Source organism: Chelonoidis abingdonii, chromosome 19, assembly GCF_003597395.2.
Source record: "Chelonoidis abingdonii isolate Lonesome George chromosome 19, CheloAbing_2.0, whole genome shotgun sequence".
Classification (NCBI taxonomy): domain Eukaryota; kingdom Metazoa; phylum Chordata; order Testudines; family Testudinidae; genus Chelonoidis; species Chelonoidis abingdonii.
Window position 1 is genome coordinate 10187907 of NC_133787.1, and position 20357 is coordinate 10208263.

The window sequence follows — 20357 nt, forward strand, 5'->3', positions numbered from 1 at the left end:
AGTAATTTTGGGGGTGGGGGAGAATCTTATATTAGTTCTTTATCAATCATAACTATGGAAAGGGGCCTGTTGAAGAATTCTCACGTTTCTCTAAGATCCATAGCTTGTTTGTTCAGTCATAGGTAAGGCAACATGAAGGGGGCTATGTCATTTCAGCCACTTAGGATTGGTTTGCAGAAAACATCGCAGTCTGTGCTGGCTCCCATCCAGCATGCTGCTGGCTAAACATGTCTCTCCTCTTCCCTCTCTCCTCTCAGCTGATTGACCAGAATCCTGTTCAGCCAGTTTTTCAATCTGGCATTCAAACACTCTCCCTCCTCCTCCTCCAAGAACAGTCTTGGCTTCAGAGAGGTTAAGTACAAAGCAGCTTGTTTGCCACAGAACTTATTTTTGTTCAACTTTGAAATAAAAGTTGAACCACTAAATGATTTCCCAATGCATGAAATGATTTATTAAAGCACCACCGAAGTGACTGGCCCTGCACAATACACACTACAGAGATGCTCTCCTTGCTCTGAGTAGCTTACAATCTAAAAAGACAGACTGGCTGTGAAAATGCACTGAGACACCCAGATGATGATGTAATCGTAGTTGTTTTATAATAGTGGGGTGCTGGAACAATTTGTATAGAGGGGGTGCTGGGAGCCCTTGAACCAAACTGTAAACCCTACTTCAAGCCAGGGGGTGCTGCCACATCCCCAACATCCCTTGTTCCAGCACCTATGGGCATCAGCATGTTGCCAACAGACACTAGTGTTTTGTGAGACTCAAGGAAGAAGTGAGTTTCAAGGAGGGATCTTGACATGCAAGGCACATACCCTCTCCATTAAAATGAAGGCGTGCCAGCTATATGGGGCATCATGAAATAAAGTGTAAAGATGAGTGAAAGGAGATAGAGGTGAGGTGGTTTTCGTTACTGGAGCCGGGGACACAGGGGGAAAGTGGTAAGAGAAGCAGAAGTCAGCATTTTAACTGGAAGCCTGAACTTCTTGGCCTTTATTTCAGTGTGGTTTGATAACCATTTCTACACTGATGTGCTCCAACTCCATCTGAAAAGAGTTGTACATAATTGTTTCCTTGGAGCATTGTCATTCCCTACATGAGTCTGTGGTAACAAGAGCTGGGATTGAGCTAGGGTGACCAGATGTCCTGATTTTTATAGGGACAGTCTTGATATTTGGGCCTTTTTCTTATATAGTCACCAATTACCCCCTGTCCTGATTTTTCACACTTGCTATCTGGTCACCCTAGATTGAGCTATGCAGTTCATATTCAAACTTCCCAGACCTTGGTGCCCCTTGGGATTGTTATGGGTAGAGGATAAGGCTCTGCTACCTTTTGCTATTCCTCTAACAGTTGCTTAATGTCTTCATTAAATTAGTCTTTTAATCTGATAACTATCAACTTTCCACATGAGGCAGTTTTTTAGCCAGTATATTATAAACCTCTGTTACAGTGGCGGATTTAGAGTTAGTGGGGCCCTGTGCGCAGCTTCATTTTTGGGTCCCCTCTCCCCATCCCTCAGGACCCAGCCAAGAAAAATAATTCTCTTTTGTCTCCCCCTTGTTTTTCTTTCATTTTTCCTTCATCCTCTTCCTATATAATAAGTAATGGGAAGTAAAATAAAGGGAGGTGCCTTGACTGGGGCAGGGGGTTGGGGTGCAGGAGGGGGCATGGGGGTCGTGCTCTGGGAGGGAGTTTGGGTGCTGGCTCTGGGCTGGAGCAGGAGGCTGGAGTATGGGAGGGGGTGCAGGGGTTGGGCTCTGGGAGGAAGTTTTGGGTGCAGGGTGTGGGAGGGGGTGAGGGGTGCAGGCTCTAGGCTGGGGCAGGGGGTTGGGGTGTGGGAGGGGTGTGGGAGGAGTGAGTGGTACAGGCTCTGGGAGGAAGTTTGGGTGTGGGTGCAGGCTCTGGGATGGTGCAGGGGGTTGGAGAGGGGCAGGGGCAGGGGCTGGTGCTTACTTCGGGTGATGCAGCTCCCAAAGTGACCAGCACCCCCCACCACCCCCTGGCCACAGTTCCTAGGCTGGAGGTGCCAGGAGGTCTCCATGTGCTGCTCTTGCAGGTGCTGCCCCCGCAGCTCCCATTGGCTGCAATTCCTGGCCAATGGGAGCTGCAAAGTTGGTGCTCATGGCGAGGGCAGCGCATGGAGAGGCGACCACCACGGCCCCCGCCCCCCTCCCAGGCCACAGGGACCTGCCGGCCACTTCCGGGAGCAGCGTGGCGTGGAGGGAGGGAGGGCGGCAGAGTGGGCAGGGAGCTGCCTTAGCTCTGCTGCTGGCACGTCTCTGAGCACCTCTTGTGGCGTGGGTGGCAGTGGGTCTCCGTGCGCTGCCCAGAGCGGGGGGCAGCATGCAGAGCCGCCTCCCTCTCACCGGGGTCATGCAGAGATGAGCCAGCAACCGGTCACTTCTGGGAGCGGCGTGGGGGCATGGCATGCAGCCAGCCTGCTTGCCTGAGCCCTGCTGTGCAGCTGGCCAGGACTCAGGGGCAGATTGTCAGATGAGATTTGTCCTGCATTTTGGTGGGCCTCCTGTCATTGGGCCTCCACATGGTTTGTGTCATGGTAAATCTGCTCCTACTCTGTTAATTAGGGTGGGTGATTTTATCAACATATGTCTAGCATAGACACCGGTGCTGCTACACTAAATGTCACTGTTAATGTTTATAAAGATGCAGTGTAAACACCCTGTGATTGTTTTAGAAAGACAACTCTCCAGGGACTTGGTTCAACCCATTTTGCAAATACCGCCCCTACTCCCTCCCTTATCTCCTCTGCTCATCTAGTATTGGGCCTATCTGTCACTCTATATGACCACTCCTCATTCTTAGTTGGAGACCCTTCTCCTTAAAGGCTCCTGCCACATAAAATCGCTGTCCTGCATTTGTCTCCTTCACCAACTCTCCATTAAATTTAAAATATCTCCTGCTTGCACTTCTTTTGTATGGACTCTGTGCATCTTTGGAAGCATCAGGCACACAGCTCATTGTTGGTGTCTTTTCATTGAGAATCTGTAGTTAAACCCTACAGCTATTTCTAGTCCTCCTCGCCCCAGCTTTTTTTTTTTTGTGCAAATATTTGTTTGCCTTTTATTGTATCTATCACAGAAAATAGCTACACCAAAACGTAAGGTGCTGCATCTAATGAAAAAACAGACAGCTCCCCACTTTCCATTATTACAGGGAAGCTCTTTGCTTCTGGGGTGTGGATGTGGCAGTCTCCAGAGCTGCACCTCTGAGGGGCTTCCATCCCTCTGGAATTTGCTTGTCTTTCTGGTGTTTATATTGCAGTTGAGGTATTTTGAGCACTCTTAGATCTTAATCTCTGGGTTTATGCAGTGGCTGAAAGTCTTCCTTAAACAATAACCTGCTGTGTTGTTTCATGTTCTTCAGACCTTTGACTCTCATCTGCTCTGAACATGAATTCTTAAACTGCAGGCTAAATATTTTAGGAGAAGACAATCCTTCTGAGCCCTTAGTGGATCGAGCTGGTTAAATTTTTGTGCATGTATGAGGGTAGACAGAGGGACTATTGTGGAAACTTCAAAATAAAATGTTTTTGTTTTGAAATTTTACAATGAAGAAATATAACTTTTTACAATGAAAAATCTTTAATTTTGAAAATTTTGTTTTATATTTTTTTTTTTTACTTTCTCTCACTTCTTGTGGTGATGGTGGCAGTAGTTGTTTTTGTTGTGAGAGAGTTATTTCTATTTTGTTCCTATGAAGAAAAAAATAGTGATGGATGTGTGCGGAAATGTTCTCTCCCTTTCACTTTTTTTTATAATATGAAAATTGAAAGACAGTAACATTTTCCCTTTGCTTTCCCCGTCCTCCCTTCCCCTTCCCCCCCCTCCCCCCCTGTGTGTATGGAGAAAAGCAACACTTACCTTTTTTTACTCTGGAAAAAGAATTACTAATACTCTTTTCCCATGTAGATTGGGGGCAAAGGGGAAAAAGTGAGAAATCTAATACTATCTTTCCCAAACTTACCTTCTCATCCTTTTCCCTCTTTTTTTATACTGCAAAAGTGTGGGGGAGGAGGAGTGCGAGATCTTTTTTCACTTTCTAATCTTAAACCGTGTACTCCACCTTTTTATTTTTTTTCATTTGTTTATCTATCTATTTATCTTCCTTGGAGGGGAAGAGAGAGTAATTTGAGAGATGGGAGAATGGTCTTACTGTTTTAAAAAAAAAAAAATTTTCTCAAAAGAAATTGAAAATTGTTTTTCAAAATAATTTTTTCCCTTTTATCAAATGAAATGTTTTTTGATGGAAGTTTCATTTGAAAAAAAATAATAAACCTGCTTTTGTAACATAACCTTTTAACTGGTTAACCTTTTGTTGATTTGATTGCTTTAGTGGATAGTGAGACTGTGCTATTCGTGCAAAATGTGACAGAACCATCTTAAGATTTTGATTAATTTCTTTCCTGGCATAAATTTCATTCAGCTCTACCTGAATGTGGAATTCAACAGAACACAGTGAATATTGCGGAGGAGGAGGACAGAGCAGGGCAGGGCAGAGATTTTAGAAGCTTCAGGCATGCAATTCCTTGTACAAAATGTGTGCAAATTTTGCACACAATTTGCTTGTGCAGTTACCATTGTGGCAAGCAAAATTAGCTCAGTACATGTATTTTCACAGGACTGTGTCTTTGTGTGTGTGTGTGCGTGCATGCAACACCTAACAAAATGGAACCCTGATCTTTACTTGGGCCTTTGGGCATTGCAATTCAAAAACCAAATAACTTGGTTTGGGTGTAAAATTATGGTACTAAGAGATGTACTTGCACATGTAAAATATCTGAAATGCTGGCCCTAAAACCTTTAAACTGCAGTTTCCAGTGGTTGCCATGGATTAGTAAATGCTTAAAATAGATATGTGTTGGGTGGGAATGAAAATCTGGGTATTGATGCTGAATAGCCTTTGTATTCCGTGGCACAAAGATACATGCGTCAAAACAGTAGTGACAGTTCATGAAACAGTTATGTTTGTTGACTTGTATAGGTTTTGCAGAGTGAGAGATTCTGTGCAGTTTGCTAGACAGAATCTTACTAAGCAGATCAGTTCATATTTTGAGAGGGGATTCATATTAGTCTTGAAGCACAGAGTACGTGCCTCCTGTGCCACTCTAGCTCTACAGTAGCTTTTGCCCCAATGAACTCTTACCCCTGGATCTCTTTCTGTGGTCACAGAATGAATCAAATGTTCACTGTGCCATGCTACACACCTATAAAACAAACTGTAGAAGAGTACAGCATCTCCAGTCGTATTTGTTTGTTAAAGGGGAGGAAGTTTATCATTTTGCTTCTTTCAGTAGTAAGTGTGCATGAAAGGTAAGTAATTTGAGGCTACTACTGTGGCAGCTATCTTGCTGAAGTAGCAATTTTAGGTCAAAGTAGCATGTCAAAGATGGAAACTTGTACTTTTTAGGCATGAGAACCAAATCCCCGTCAGACTCAAACCCCCAGTTGGATTGGTGTGATTTTATTTTTTGTTTGTTTTGTTTTCATGAAAGGGATTAAAGAGTCAATTTTGAGTTCCCAGATGCCATCTCCACGTGGTGCCTAGATACTGTATAATGAGCACAAATGCATCCTGGGATGAGAGAAGTACTAGGAGGGAGAAAAGCATCATTAGTGACCTGGCTGCTTTGCTAGGAACCTGCCATTGTACAGTTTGAACATGTGGAAGTACTTAATCTTCTTCCTTTGCCTCTAATGATCTATCTGTGCAAGAGAGTCTTGGACAGGGCAGAATACTGGAATCTTGAGTCTGCTGGACAGTAGGGGAAACTGAGAGGAGACTGGGAAGGGTGCAGGCCTGCCTACCTATAGCGCCTGCAGGGGGAAGGAAATAAGGGAAAGGAATGTTTGCAGACTTGTCTCCTTCCTTTCTCTCAGGATGCAGCACACTTTAGTTATTAGTAGAGGCGTCCACAAACTCCTCTTCCTGTGTCCCTCCTATTCCTTCCCCAGAGGAGATGTGTGGATTAGGAGAGGTGCTCTGCATCAGCAGCCTCTGGAAAAAAGCCAGTGAGACCTGTTAGTGAAGTGCGCAGCTCTGAGGGAGAGGAAGTCTATGAAAGCCAGCATGGGGGATGAAAAGCTTTTCCTGTGGCTGACTCATACCAGTTAAGGTTACCATTCATCTGGGTTTTCCAGCCTATTGCCTCTCTCTTGAGCCACGATCCTCTTTCTGGGTGGATTTTTCAAACAGCGGGAAACGTCCAGGGTTTTTGCAGGGCAAAGGCTGCAGCTCCAGAAATAGCACCAGTTGGTTGGCTTCCTGATCATTCCCTCCCCTGCATCAGCCGCTGAATTGGTCCATTCACCTGCAGCTACAGCTGCGGGCTCCTAGCCCTGGGGAGGGGGTCCCGCAGGGAAGCACTGATTGACAGCTGTCGCTGTGTCCTGGGCTTGCGCCAGCCCCCCTACCACTGTGACAATGAGTGACACCCTCCCCCACCTCCAGTGAATAACCCCATTTCAGGTACCCCCTTTATCTCCCCCAACTGTACCTCCCCTTCAGCTCCCCATTCCCCACAGTGTCCTCTTTTTGGAAATCTGAAATATGGTAACCGTATTTCCCCTTCCTTCAATAAGGCTCAGTGACTCTGACTTTGCCCTCTGCTGGGCACTCAGAGGAGAAGAGCCTGTCTCTCTCTTTTCAGACAGAGTCTCTTGGCAGAACATATCCCAACATATAGAGCAAAATTCAGCCCTGACATAAACTGTTGAAACTCTCATAGAAATTGATGGAAGTTGCACCCAAACCTGAACCTCTAATCTGTGCACAGAAGTAGCCCTCATGTTAATCTGTAACACCTTTATATTAACAACCTGCCCCCTCCTTCCAGTTCACTTTCAATGTTGTCTGACTCAAATTAATTAAAACATTAAGAAAAAAAAAAGTTTATGACCAAAAATTGGACCTAATGAGGGTGCTACAAAAAGTACTCTGCCTTAACCACTCATATCCTCTGGCCTTGTCTCTCCTTGTTGTATCTTACTTGGTCACCACGTTGATCTCATGTGACTAATTGCTTGTGTGATAGTTGCAGAATCAAGCCTTTAAGCTGTAACATCTGAAGAGCAGAGACAGATTGTGGTTCTGTATAGTGCCGTGTGTGCTTGTCTAAATGAATGGGGTGCAGCCATAGCACACAGATCACCACTATTCTACAAAGCAAACTGCAAGAAAAAGCCATTACTGAAAGAAACGTGTAGATGCTGAATCATGCTATTAATTATTGCTTTGTTTGTGGTACGATACAACCCCCTCCCTGCAAGAATGTATGCATTGGGGGAAATTGAAACTAATTATGTTTGTCCCCTTGAAAATTATCTCTGCTTATCAAATCTGTAAATAGCTTTTTAGTTATGGTAATCTCTATGTCAGGGCCTCAAGCACTGATATAGATTGATCAGAAGGATAGAAATTTATGTACAAGGATGGAAAATAACATTTAACAATCCAGAAATTAGGTGCAAACAATCCTTTTCCTAGTGAGGCTCAACACTGTTAGAAGCCTGAAAAGATGGGATAGCTTTGTGTTAATGTTTACTGTACCATATCTCTAACTAACATTCTTTTGCTTTGCATAGACTCTTACAAATTCATTACTCAAGACATCAGACCTCAATTTGTTTGGTTTTGATTAGCATGCAGTTGTTAAAATACCAATAAACCCTAAAGAGTAGCGTCCTAGCTCTTCATGTTTTTTTTCAATTGAGCTTAAAAACAAAATAAAACTTGGGTCCAATTTAGTTCTAGAAGTGGTGTTGCAAAATCAGTGTTATGCTTGGTCTAATATTCTCTTGCTTTCAACAGAAAACCGATAGTAAGGAGTCCAAATGTTTGAACCTTACTGTTACAATGACAGCTTCCAACAATTTTAACTCTGCTGTAATGCCCGCTTTCTGGTTTTAAGGCGAGATTTGTCCTTGTGGTATAAATCTCTGTCCTGTAATTGCCTAATAGCTGTCTGTCTGCTCTTCAGATAATAGAAGAGAATGGGGTTCCCATCAGTTGTGATCTTTCAAAGATTATCATTGTGTTTAATTTCCTTTTTATCTTTGGAAATACATTTGGTAAATAAAATTTATAAAGCAGCAAGATGGACTGACAAGCTGAACCATCAATAAAAATGATCTTTACCACTTTATTTTTAGTTTAGCCAGCTGGTCTCCAGTGATTTGAAGTTATTGGGAAGAAGCTCTTACACACTCTGCACAGATGGCCAGTTGCTCATTCGGCAGGTCCTCCACCCAGAAGCATCCAAAAAGGTATGAGAGCAGAGCTTGGTGTGGAAGAAAGGCAGTCCTCTATTTCAAATCAACAAAGAAAATATCCTGCATGTTACTCAGACACCTGAGACACACCATCCTGCTCTGGGAAGTGAGATGTTTCAGTAATATTAATTGGTGGTTCCTGTAGCTAATAAAATAGTGGCATTGACTGACTCCAGGAAGTCTGTTTCTTGGCTGGGAGGATGGTGGCTATAATAATGGGGCACCAAAGGTGTGGAGTGTAAAGCACAAAAAATATAAAACCCTCAGACCCTGGCTTTTGTAACTTAACAATAGGGTAGTGGTCTCCCAAGTGGGCTGCACAAGAGGATCCTTTGGGGTGCACAGCAGAAGGAACGCTGCCAGAGCAGCACCGCTCCCCCCCCCCCCCCCCCCGCCAGTTCAGCCGGGCGTCCGAGTGGCTTTTTTTTTTTTTTTTTTTGGTTTTGACAGTTCAGCAAGGAGCAGGGGGTATGTGCTCAAAAAATGTTTTACTGATGGGGTATGCGATCAAAAAAGTTTGGAGACTACTGCAATAGGGTTCTCATGACTTTCCTTAATGATTCAATCCGAACAAAGGTGAGTGCTATTTTGCTTGAATTAAAATCAAACTTCACAAAGCACTAGCAGAGAAAGAGACTGCTGAAGTAGACCTAGATTACCATCTGTCCACTTAGCTTGTTTATTTGTAGGAAGGGAGGAATAATGTTTAATGCAGCACTTATTTCCAGAAATCTGTTTTCTCCTATATTGGATAAAGTGATTGGAAAGTATTTTCTATACTATTACAATTTTCCTTTTTCTTTTCTTAAATTTTTTTAAATATTTTAACCTGTGGTGTTTACCTTTTGGAGTCGTCTTGCTTTTGGCAAGAGCACAGAAGAAAAAGATACAATATCCTAAATAGGAACCTTAACGTAACAGCACCACTCAGTTTTTAAAACTAGTAAGTGTTTTGCATGGACTTACATCTGAGAAGCTATCCTGATTTGCTACTCTAGGAGCGTATATCTTTGCAGTCAGCGACACCAACTATTAGAAGTTGGTGATAAGAGAATTAAATTGCAGGGCTGTAATCAGAGAGGGAAAGAGTAGATCTGATATAAAATAAAAATTTATGATAGATATAAAATAAACTGTGGCCAGGTAAGGTCCTTGTTCAACCACAAAAAATCCTAATTGTCCTTTGCTGGGATGTGACATTCATAATGTTAGTTTATTTTCTCCCTTCCTTCCTTGTAGAACTTCCTGCTGTCAGACTGCTTTTATTCATTTTATGATCTACGCAAGGAGTTTCACACGTGCTACCCCAATTCAGCCCCCGTGAAGGATCAAACTATCAAATCCATGGCAGAGTGTATCCTTTTGATGTCACTTCTAAACCGTAATTCTCTGTTGAATTGTTTATAGTTTTCATCTCACTAAATTAATTGGAAGCTGGTTTTAAAAATTCATCTCTATATAGAGCTGAAAGAGTTTTTAACATAACGCTGAAGATAGTGTTGCAATCTTCAGCTGTTAACATATTTTTTCACATTTAGTCTTCTGTCTAGTAATGAGATTTAGAATGAGTTCGGTACACTTACAGGGTTTTTTAATTCTTTGAGATATTGACACAAACTTCGCCTTGTAAGAAAATGCTTATCTAGCACTTGAGTAAAATGATCTTCTCTAGAACTGAGCACCTGAAGATACACATCCAAGTACATTAGTACTTGCTGTTGGTAATAGTTCTGAGAGTCCGAGGGAGGCTAATGTAAAAAAAACAACAACCTAATCTTACTCCGAGGGAGGAATTTTGTGGTCCAGATGAATACAGCAAAAGATCAGGTGTATTTACCACGGATAGTAGGAACGACTCCCAGTTTTGTAAACTTAGGCTGAGATGATGTCAGCTATCAGTAGTTTTCAGAATGTTGACCAGTAAAGTGAATATTAACCAGTTTAAGAGCAGAGTGACACATATGCAGTGGTCACATGTTGCTGTTAAAGTTGATCTAATTGGATCGTCAGTTTTGTGTTGACAATAGCAAAGCCTTATAACTTGTTGACAAATGATTGTGAAATCCTTTTTATTTTCTTTGACACGCTGTATAGATATAGGCTTAGAGACAGATGAAACAGAGGAGGACTTTGGTGTATGGCAAGTGAAAACCATGGTGGCTATTATTTTCAGCATGCTTTCTGAAACCTGCAGTAAGTGGGATATTTGTATGGGATTCTCTTTGGAAGAGGCAAAATATCTTATTAAATTGTCAAGGGCATTTTCACTGCTACTGAAATAGCTGTTGTTCAGGACTATATTTAAACTTAATCTCTTATTAGTTACAGATTGCAGATTTACTGACCCTGAAACTGTGAAATACAAGTATGAAACAGGTCCCTGGTAAGTGCCTTTGTTGTGGCAGTTTTTAGCTGATGTGGGTTTTAGCTACACTAGGAACACTTTACAAACCTTTTCAATCATTGCCAACCAGTTCAGCCCCACTGGTGGTAGTAATGTTGGGAAGCCCCAGTGTAGACAGGTTGCCACTGATATCTTAATCACTGTCATCTAGGCCTGCTCTGAGTATGTGCAATTGTTATAGTGCATAAAATGCTGGTGGTCCATATACACTAGTGATGGAGAAGACTAACATCAGTGGAGCTGAAACCGTTTAGTCAGTAAAGATAAATATTTAGAAACTGTCTTTAGCATGGACTGGGATAGTATCTTGTACACGCTAAACCAATATAATCTGTCATGCAGTATATCATTTTCTTTCTTTCAGTACAGAGGGATGGTAAAAAGGAGCAATTGTACTGTACACTGTATTGCAAACTGTCTTACAAACTGCAGTTGAAGCTAATGTAAGGAACAGAAGATAACTTGAGGGATTCTGGGACCTTAGTAGAAGGAAGCCTTTGCACTCTTTTATGGCAAAAAGAGTGAGAGAGCTGCGTGATTACTTGCTGTCCAGTCAGAGACTATTTAGAAATCTCTTACAGATTCTCTGTCCTCTGTGGATTGCTGCTTTCACTCAAACTTTTAAACAAAAGTTGTTGATTAGCGCCGATATAAAATGCATCTTGGCTCTTTCTCACTTTAGTTGCTGGAATCACTAGCAATGTGCATTTAGGTTCATATAATGCCCTATTGTGTGGTGTATTGTGTTTGTTAATGAATGGGTATTCAGCATCTGGTGTGGATAATTCACAGGTGACCAGGGAATTATTTTTCTCTTTCTCTCTGCTGGAGTTTTTCAATCAAGTTATAGAAAGGAAGAGACTGGAAGGGATGGGGTAAGGAAAACCTCCCTCCCTCCAATCAAAAGGGGCAATTAAGATGAGCTTGCCCTTTGTAACTGTACCATGAAATGTCTCAAGGATACCATTCTCTTTACCCAGAGATTCTCAGTCTATATCTCGACAAACTGTTCCTAAATTAATGCAATTCCTTCATTTTCCTCTGAGGAGTTAAGCTTTATCTCTTTGTGCTATTCTAAATTGTGGCTTGAGGGGAGAAAAGGTGGAGATCTAAAATGTGTTTTGCTTTTGAAAGAGATTACAGTAACCAGGAGTTCTGCTGTCTAAAACCTGTTTAATCAAACTTATCATTAGTGATGGTGTGCAAACCATCTTCCAAAGGATTGTTGACCCTAAATCATCTCTAATAATCCCATGAATCTAATTCAATTCCCTGCAGACTTGCTACTGTACGTTCTGGCTATTGAAAACAAAACTTTTTTGCGTGATGAGATGGCCTCACAGCATATTTCAGGGTAGTATATAGGTATTATTCATAGTAGCTTGCGTCTCATTTCGGTCAAGAAAGGGAATGATTAGAAAAATCCCAACAGCAAATATCCCAGTGGTTTTAAAACATTCTTTCTGATCCATATGCTGAATTAATACTTAGAATGAAATTTGATAGTAATAAAAGAAAGCGTGGATTAATTACCTTGAATTTTACTATTCTCTTTTTCTGCAGTAGTAAATCTGAAGCAGTAGACAGCGAAACAGTAATACGTGCTAGAGGTTTGCCTTGGCAGTCTTCAGATCAAGATATTGCCCGTTTTTTCAAAGGACTCAATATTGCCAAGTAAGTGCTGTATCCGGTCTAATGCTGTTGCTTTGTTTTTATCATCAGCCTTTATTTTGTAAAGGAAGTGCTAGCCCTGTGTGGTCTTCCTCATCCGTGCAGTTCACAAAATTTAGGAAAGGTTCCAATAAAAGATTTTTGCCCCACCTTTACTAATTTGTTCTTTCTAGTGTGCACTAATTAGTACAAACTTGGAGCTATTACCAGCCATCATGTTCGGCAAGACACAATCCCTCTGTGTCCAGTTTTGTCATTGTTGAAATAGATATGCGGTAGGCAACCTATGGCACGCATGCCGAAGGCGGCACATGAGCTGATTTTTCAATGGCACTCTCACTGCCCAGGTTCTGGCCACTGGTCCAGGGGGCTCTGCATTTTAATTTAATTTTAAATGAAGCTTCTTAAACATTTTAAAAACCTTATTTACTTTACATACAACAATAGTTTAGTTATATATCAGACTTATAGAAACAGACCTTCTAAAAACATTAAAATGTATTACTGGCACGTGAAATCTTAAATTAGAGTGAATAAATGAAGAATCAGCGTACCACTTCTGAAAGGTTGCCAACCCCTGAAATAGATTATTCCTCACACAGGACTTGTGGTAGAGTGAGGAACTAATCTAGGTTTTCTGACTCCTATTCTTAAGGTTTTAGCCTTTAACCAAAATACCCATCTTCACCCTCCTCACAAGACTATGAAGCAAACGAAACATTTCTTGAACAAGTAAATGAAGAGGGGAGATTTCTTTCATTAGAACATGGACCACAAATTCACTTGTTGCTATCACTACGGGTACAAGCTCTGAGTGCAGTAGTCAGGGTTCAGTCAAATATTAATATGACCTAATTGGGAAAGAATTAATTTGGGGCTCATGTTTCAGGATTCTAGTCTAGCTCTTAAGAAGAATGGGCTTGGAAGCCCACAAGTATTGTTTGGAAGAAATGTTTGTATAATTCTAACTCACAGATATGCTAATTTAGCATAGCTTCCAACTGTTATCTAATTTACATATTTAGAGATGACTATATATACTTAATTATGCAGGGGTACCAGCATATTTCCATCTGAAAAAGTGAGGGAAATTCCCAGACACAACACAGTAAGCTGGAGGAGGGAGTTAGTTGTAAATATAAATCAGTTAGAAGCAGAAAAATTTTGAACCTTTTTATTAATGATGATAAAGATTAGAACGTCAGGAAGTGATGCATTAAAAACAAAATTTAAACTGGAAAGGTCTAGAAATGCAGAGCCAAGGTACCCAGAACAACCTTTTCTTTGGTTCTGCAGCATCTCCTTACTTTCATCTTCCAGTTGGTATACTCTTACCTAGTTTGTAAGATGTGATTTTTTTCCATTAATAAATTAACAAAGCTCTGAATAAGTTTTCCTAAAGATTTCAAAATCTTATTTACATTTGGAAAACCTATTTTATTTCTACAGTTTGAATATGAAGGGTAGTAAATCTACAGTATTAGTTTGATACAGAGGTTTAATAGAGATTGAATGTACAATTTAATGCACTGTGACAGTCATTAGAATGCCCAACAGTACTGTACATGAGATTTCTGTTCGGAAGCGTATGCATAGATAACACAGCTGTGTGTTGAACAATATTTCTCTATTGAGAAGTACATGGCTTTGGGGAACAGTGTAGAGTAATTGCCCCAATATGTTGTGTGTGGTTTTTATTTTTATTTATTTATTTATTTATTAAATAGATGAAGGGGGCAAGTCAGTTGATTCCATAATATTCTGGTTGGTTGTTCCTGGGCTATAGCTACCAGGATCTGAATTGAAGTTGTTTGGGTGTACTGTAACTCTATATTTATACATTATTCTCTAAAGTTTGCAAGTTTATTTGTTTAACTTGAATTTTTTTGGCTTTTTAACTTCCATATTCTTTCAAAGATTTTTCCTAAGTTACCAATATGAATTTACAGTTCTAAATCCACCTTTTCAATTCTTTGTGAATTTAATTCACTTTTTAATGGTACATCAAGCAGTTCTGCCTGTGGGAAGCACGGTAAAGTATTAATGGTATGGTATGGTGTGGTAAAACACTTGTCTCACTAATCTACCAAAGAAGTGGATTATATAGCAGAGCCATTTTTTTTTTGTTTTGTTTTTTGTTTAAATGATTTTTAGGTCAATAAATGTTGTTAGTGGAAAAACTTTGAAAGTACAGGCTTTTTCTTAAAGCCTGGCCTCTGTATTTTCCTGCTGAATAAAAGAGTGGGGAATTATATCAATGATGTATTATAAGACATTGATGATTCAAGCTTAGCTTTTACTTTGGGTTCTTGCCTTTTCAGAGGTGGTGTTGCCCTTTGCCTGAATGCTCAAGGAAGGCGAAACGGGGAAGCCCTAGTGCGATTTGTCAACCCTGAACAGAGAGATTTGGCATTGGAAAGACATAAGCATCACATGGGTAGCAGATACATTGAGGTAAAGAACTGCAGCATGACAACATATCAGCCCCACTATGCTGGGAATGCAGCCAGTTTTAAACTAGTGCAGAAGGTTATCCCCCAGTGCAATACTGTGCTCTACTGACTTCTATAACTAGAGGGGAATTGTCTTTCACTAACTTTGGGTTGGATATTCAAAGGAGACTAAGGGAGTTAGGCACTCAGCTCCTATTGATGGTCACTGGGAACTGAACCTCTGCCCTCACTAACTGTTTCTGGAAATCCTATCCTTGATTTGAGTTTTAAAAGTTACTTTTGTTGGTTGTTTAAAAAATGAGACATTCTGAAGTTTTACAGGGCTCTGGAAAATGTTACTTTTTAATTTTAGTACTGACCATTGAACGTTTTTCTGTTTGTTTAAATATAACCATTTTCTTGGTTTTAGGTTTACAAAGCAACTGGAGAAGAATTTTTAAAGATTGCTGGAGGTCAGTAATTTTAAGATAAACCTATTTACTAAAGTGTAATGTTTATTTCTACTCTTCGGGTGGGTGAGAACATAAAGGACTAATAAGTGACTTTTTCTCTTTGCACTTCAGAAGTTCATAGGGTCAAATATCAGGTGCTTCCCAGCACAAGTAGACAGACGCGCGCTAGCTCTGCTTGAGCTGGTGCACTAAACTTAGCAGTGTGGCCACAGACGCTCAGGTGGCAGCTCAGGCTAGTCACACAAGTACAAACCCACCCAACCTTCAGGGTTTGTAGTTGGGTGGCTAGCCTAAGCCACCACCTGTGCTGCCGCACTTACACTGCTTTAGCAGAGCTAGTGTGTGTCTCTCTCTCAGCGCTGTATACACACCCTTAGAGGGAGAAGAGAAACCACAGTTGTTTCTGCTGTGGGAGATTTCTTGTATCTTTTATAAGCCCTTGGTTCTCGCTAATGCCAATAGATTTATGTGAAATACTCTCATGCACCTTTTGTTTTTAAAATGTGGCATTTTTAAAGTTATACACCCAGGAGCACGAAGGGGGGAGGGGAAAGAAGTATCCATGCTTGTCAGTTTTGTTGCTTGGTGCCAGCTACTAATCCTCCTCTCTTGTTCCTGAATGGTTTCATGTTGCTCTAAGCAACCAGTCAATGTACTTAGGGGTAGCTTCACATCAAGATGTGGTTACTGAGCAAGTCTCTGGTACCATGGGCTGTACAGAATGGTTGTTTATCAGGAGATGTCCCTGCACCTTGTGTTGCTAGGTGTATTTGTGCTGGTTCCTCACTGTTTCCAAACTAAATGGACACACTTTTATTTCCTGTCCTGCCAGGCACCTCCAATGAAGTAGCCCAGTTCTTGTCCAAGGAGAATCAAGTCATCATCCGGATGAGGGGTCTTCCTTTCACAGCCACTCTGGAGGATGTATTAGGGTTCTTGGGGCCTGAGTGTCCAGTCACAGGAGGGAAAGAAGGACTTCTTTTTGTCAAGTACCCAGATGGAAGACCCACAGGAGATGCATTTGTGTTGTTTTCCTGTGAAGAATATGCACAGAATGCACTTAGAAAGCACAAGGAGATCCTTGGAAAACGTTACATTGAACTCTTCAGGAGCACAGCAGCAGAAGTCCAGCAGGTTGTAACTACTGGCTATGAAATCCAGAAAACTTACCTTTTCCAGTCATCTTCTAATGTTATCCTGTACTTGTAAATGCTGACCTTCACTTTAGGTCTTGCAAAAACAGTATAGTGGGAGCAGCTTTTCTATTACATAAATCAAGTATCAAAGAAGACATTTTGATTATTGACTGCATAGTTTTTACACTTTTGTTGCATTGATTTTTTTCTTCTCTCTCTTTAACACTGCCCATATCATTAGATAGAGATCATCAGATATATGTCTTTTCCTCCGCTTGCCTGACAAGTTTGAGACTGACTTAATTTTTTAACTTGTATTTTTATATTCAACAGAGAATACCTAAGGGGTTGGGCTGCTTGAAAATCTGCAGCGTTTTTCAAAAATTTGGGTGCCTAACCACAGAATTCTTCCAAACACATTATATTCTGTTTACCTTTATAAATAGATTTAAGAGTTGATAATTATTGATGTTTTACTACATGGTTAATCAATCATTAGAATCCAAGTTGTTTATAACCATTTATTACTCCCTCTACTTATAACCCATCTATAATACATACTGCTCATATCTGTAGCATGTTTGCCCACCCCTGTTATAAACCATTTACAAATGGATGTTACAAACTATGGCCCGGGGACTGCATCCCGCCCTTCAGATGTTTTAATCCAGCCCTTGAGCTCCTGCTGGGGAGTGGGTCCAGGACTTGCCCCGTTCCATATGGCTCCTGGAAGCAGCAGCATGTCCCCCCGGCTCCGGTTCCTATGCATAGGGGCAGCCAAGGTGCTCTGTACACTGTCCCCACACCAAGCGCCACCCCCGCAGCTCCCCTTGGCTGGGAACCGCGGCTGATGAGAGCTGAAGAGGTGGTGCCTCTGGACGGGGCAGGGTGCAGAGTCGCTTGGCTACGCCACCGTGTAGGAGCTGGCGAGGGGACATGCCGTTGCTTCTGGGAGCTATTTGAGGTAAGCGTCACCCAGAGCCGGTGAGCCAGCCCTCTCCAGCGCCCCATTCCCCTGACACATCCCTGATCCCCCTCCCACCCGCTGAACCCCTCTGTCCCACCATCCTACACCCCAGAGCCCACATTGCCAGCTGGAGCCTTCACCTCCCCCACATGCACCCCAACCCCTTGCCCCAGCCTGAACCCTCATTTCTGACCTCACCCCAGAGCCCGCACCCTCACACAGAGCCTTCACTCCCTCCCACACCCCAACCCCCAATTTCGTGAGCATGTACAGCCCACCATACAATTTCCATATCCTCGGGCCAAAAAGTTTGCCCACCCCTGGTTTATAAAGAGCTATAATAGAACTGTAATATGGTGTGTGATTAAAACTCAAGTACAGTCAAGGATCTTGTTAAAATTTGGTCATTTTAGGGACATCTAGAGTTTTTGAGAAGTGCCTAATAGATTTTTGAAGAATAGGAATGAAATTCTCATTTTCCCCCACAACAACCTGACTTTCCTTCCTTCCGCTACTCCACTTCCTTTCTCTCTCTGAATGTACTCATAGATATCTAGTAATATTTGTAAAAAAAAAAAAAAAAAAAAATTAACCCTGGCCCATTTCAATTAAACATCACTTCAGAAAGTAACAACATTTCTTGTCACCAGCAAGCTGAGCCTTTGAAATTACCATATTTAAGGAGATATGGCAGACTACCTGTTTTGGGATACTGTATTCATAGACTTTAAGGCCCAAAGAGACCATTATGATAGTCTAGTCTGGCCTCCTGCATAACACAGGGCATAGAATTTCATCTAGTAATTTCTGCATTTTTTTTCCTGTTTGCGCTATATCATATGGTATACTCTTGTCCAAGTAAGCAGTGAGGCAAGTGGAAGAATGTCTATGCTACATGTTAGTTGCTGGTGTTTATCAACACCACTGTGCCCATAGACGTAGCATAGTCTATTAAACCTGACACACAGCTATAGTAAAACCCATTTTGTAAATGAAATGGCATCGGCTTGTGGTGTTGCTTATTGTTGTGTCCTTGAGGGAGGATAATTCCAATGAGTGCCTAAAAATTCATGTCCTACTACTCTAGTCTCCTTGACTAAGGAGAACTTCATAGGGCTGCATTCAAACTAGATGAATACGCTGCTGCTTGCTTTACCAGAGGGGGTCTCTGAAGTGAGGCACTCATACATCATGCTGATCCAAGGAGCAATAGTCCAGTTCTGGGAATTGGAGCCCAGTTGTTCACATGGCAACAGGGAGCCCTAACTATAGAGCCAGCTCACTGGCAAGTGTTAAGATAGACAAAACTGCAGTAGCCAAAGCAATAACCGTCTGATAGTTGAGAAATCTTCCCTTTAGTAATGTGTATATTTAGAGCATTAGATTGCTCCTACTGTTTCTAATGAAGCACAACAGTCTTGGCTGAATCACTGCTGACAAAATTAAAGCCTGCTACTGAAGTCTGCCTCTTATTTGCTGCACCTACCAGTTTAACTTGTTTGTCCGTCCTAACTTATTTTATTACTCATACTCTGTAATTAGCTTTTGAACAATAAGTCCTGACAGCATCTTCTGGCAGTGCAACATGTTTCCAATTATCTCTTTCTCTCCCTCTCTATATTTGTCCTTTGGGAGAGATCAGAGAGCAAATAAAACGTTAACAATGGGGGACTGAGAGCGTCCACCGCTTTTACTGTTCTTTTTATTCAAGAACTCTACGTGGTAGCTACGGGAGCATTGACCAAGCAGTAGTAATATTTAGTTCTTGCAAAGTGCTTTACTATGAAAGCGGGAGAGTAGAACTTTTTTTTTTTTAAAAAAAAAAAAGTCTTTTTTAAAGATACATAGGTGTATGTGAAGTACCTTCATTAAATTAAGTATCTGTAACTGGTAATTGTACCAATTTGGGTTTATCAGCGAGCCTGATGTTTTCAAATGCTGCATTTTGGGATCCTGTAAAATAACTAACTATAATCTACTTTTGTCTTCTATTTAATGAGGTTGGTAGAAACCTAAATGGACCCTTTTAAATTCAATTTGTCAATGGCTCTATTTAGATCTTCCCCCTATTTGAAACTGAAAAGTTCCAAAACAGCACTGCTACTCTCCCTGCACTCCCGCTAAAAAAAAAAGAAAAGAAAAGCTGTGCCTATTTCATATATTCAACATTTTTTTGCCTGTTCTAAAACAGTTGGTTATGTTTCAATGAATGCTGAAGACCTATTTGCACCCCATAATGGTTTTTAACTCTTATCCATTCAGTTATGTTTTTTGCCATTAGGTGCTTAACAGATACTTGTCAACACCTCTCATCCCTACTCTTCCAACTCCCATCATTCCTGTCATCCCCCCGCCTTACACCATTGCTGCTGGCAGCATCCGTGACTGTGTCCGGCTCCGGGGCCTTCCTTACACAGCTGGCATTGATGACATCCTGGAATTCATGGGAGACGCAACAGCAGATATCAAACCACATGGAGTCCACATGGTCCTTAATCAACAGGTAACAGAACTTTGCAAGGAGGCTGGCTCACCTTCTGATTAAAGACCAGGTCTAGGAGTCAAACCCTGATCTCTCTTCCTGACTCTACCTCTGATCTTATGTGACCTTGCAAAAGTAGCTTCTCCTCTTTAATAAAACAGGGCTAGTGCTTACTGTGATCTTAGCACTGTGATGCTTTTAATAGCGACCACTGATTCCTGCCGCATGAAGTCAGACATAAGGGTGGCAGGGGAGAGGGTTAAATTAAATCAATGATTCTGAGCTCTACTCCTTCCAGGATTGGTAGGGGATGGAACTGTGATCAGCTATCTGTACTCTTCACTGGTGGCTATCTTTAAATCTTCTCCCATAAGTAGGTCCAGTGCTGTGGGAAACATAGAGGGTAGGAATGAGTCTTTAAATAGCATCCCTGCTTAGCTACTGGGTTCACTGAACTGCAATGGGAAACAGTGAGCCTGGTCTGGCTGCCTGAGCAGC

The 20357-nt window shown here is 41.5% G+C and overlaps 1 protein-coding gene across 4 annotated transcripts in view; it reads left to right on the forward strand.

The window, feature by feature from the left end:
- The window catches only part of ESRP2 (epithelial splicing regulatory protein 2), a 63509-nt gene that overhangs the window by 23693 nt on the left and 19459 nt on the right, over positions 1-20357 (forward strand). For all 4 annotated transcript variants that reach the window (XM_032780952.2, XM_075073700.1, XM_032780950.2 and 1 more), the window contains exons 4-12: positions 8175-8288; positions 9534-9648; positions 10389-10487; positions 10617-10677; positions 12262-12372; positions 14691-14823; positions 15232-15274; positions 16107-16408; positions 19659-19880. In XM_032780952.2, the coding sequence (XP_032636843.1) occupies positions 8175-8288; positions 9534-9648; positions 10389-10487; positions 10617-10677; positions 12262-12372; positions 14691-14823; positions 15232-15274; positions 16107-16408; positions 19659-19880 (1200 nt within the window). The remainder of the gene's footprint in view (positions 1-8174; positions 8289-9533; positions 9649-10388; positions 10488-10616; positions 10678-12261; positions 12373-14690; positions 14824-15231; positions 15275-16106; positions 16409-19658; positions 19881-20357) is intronic.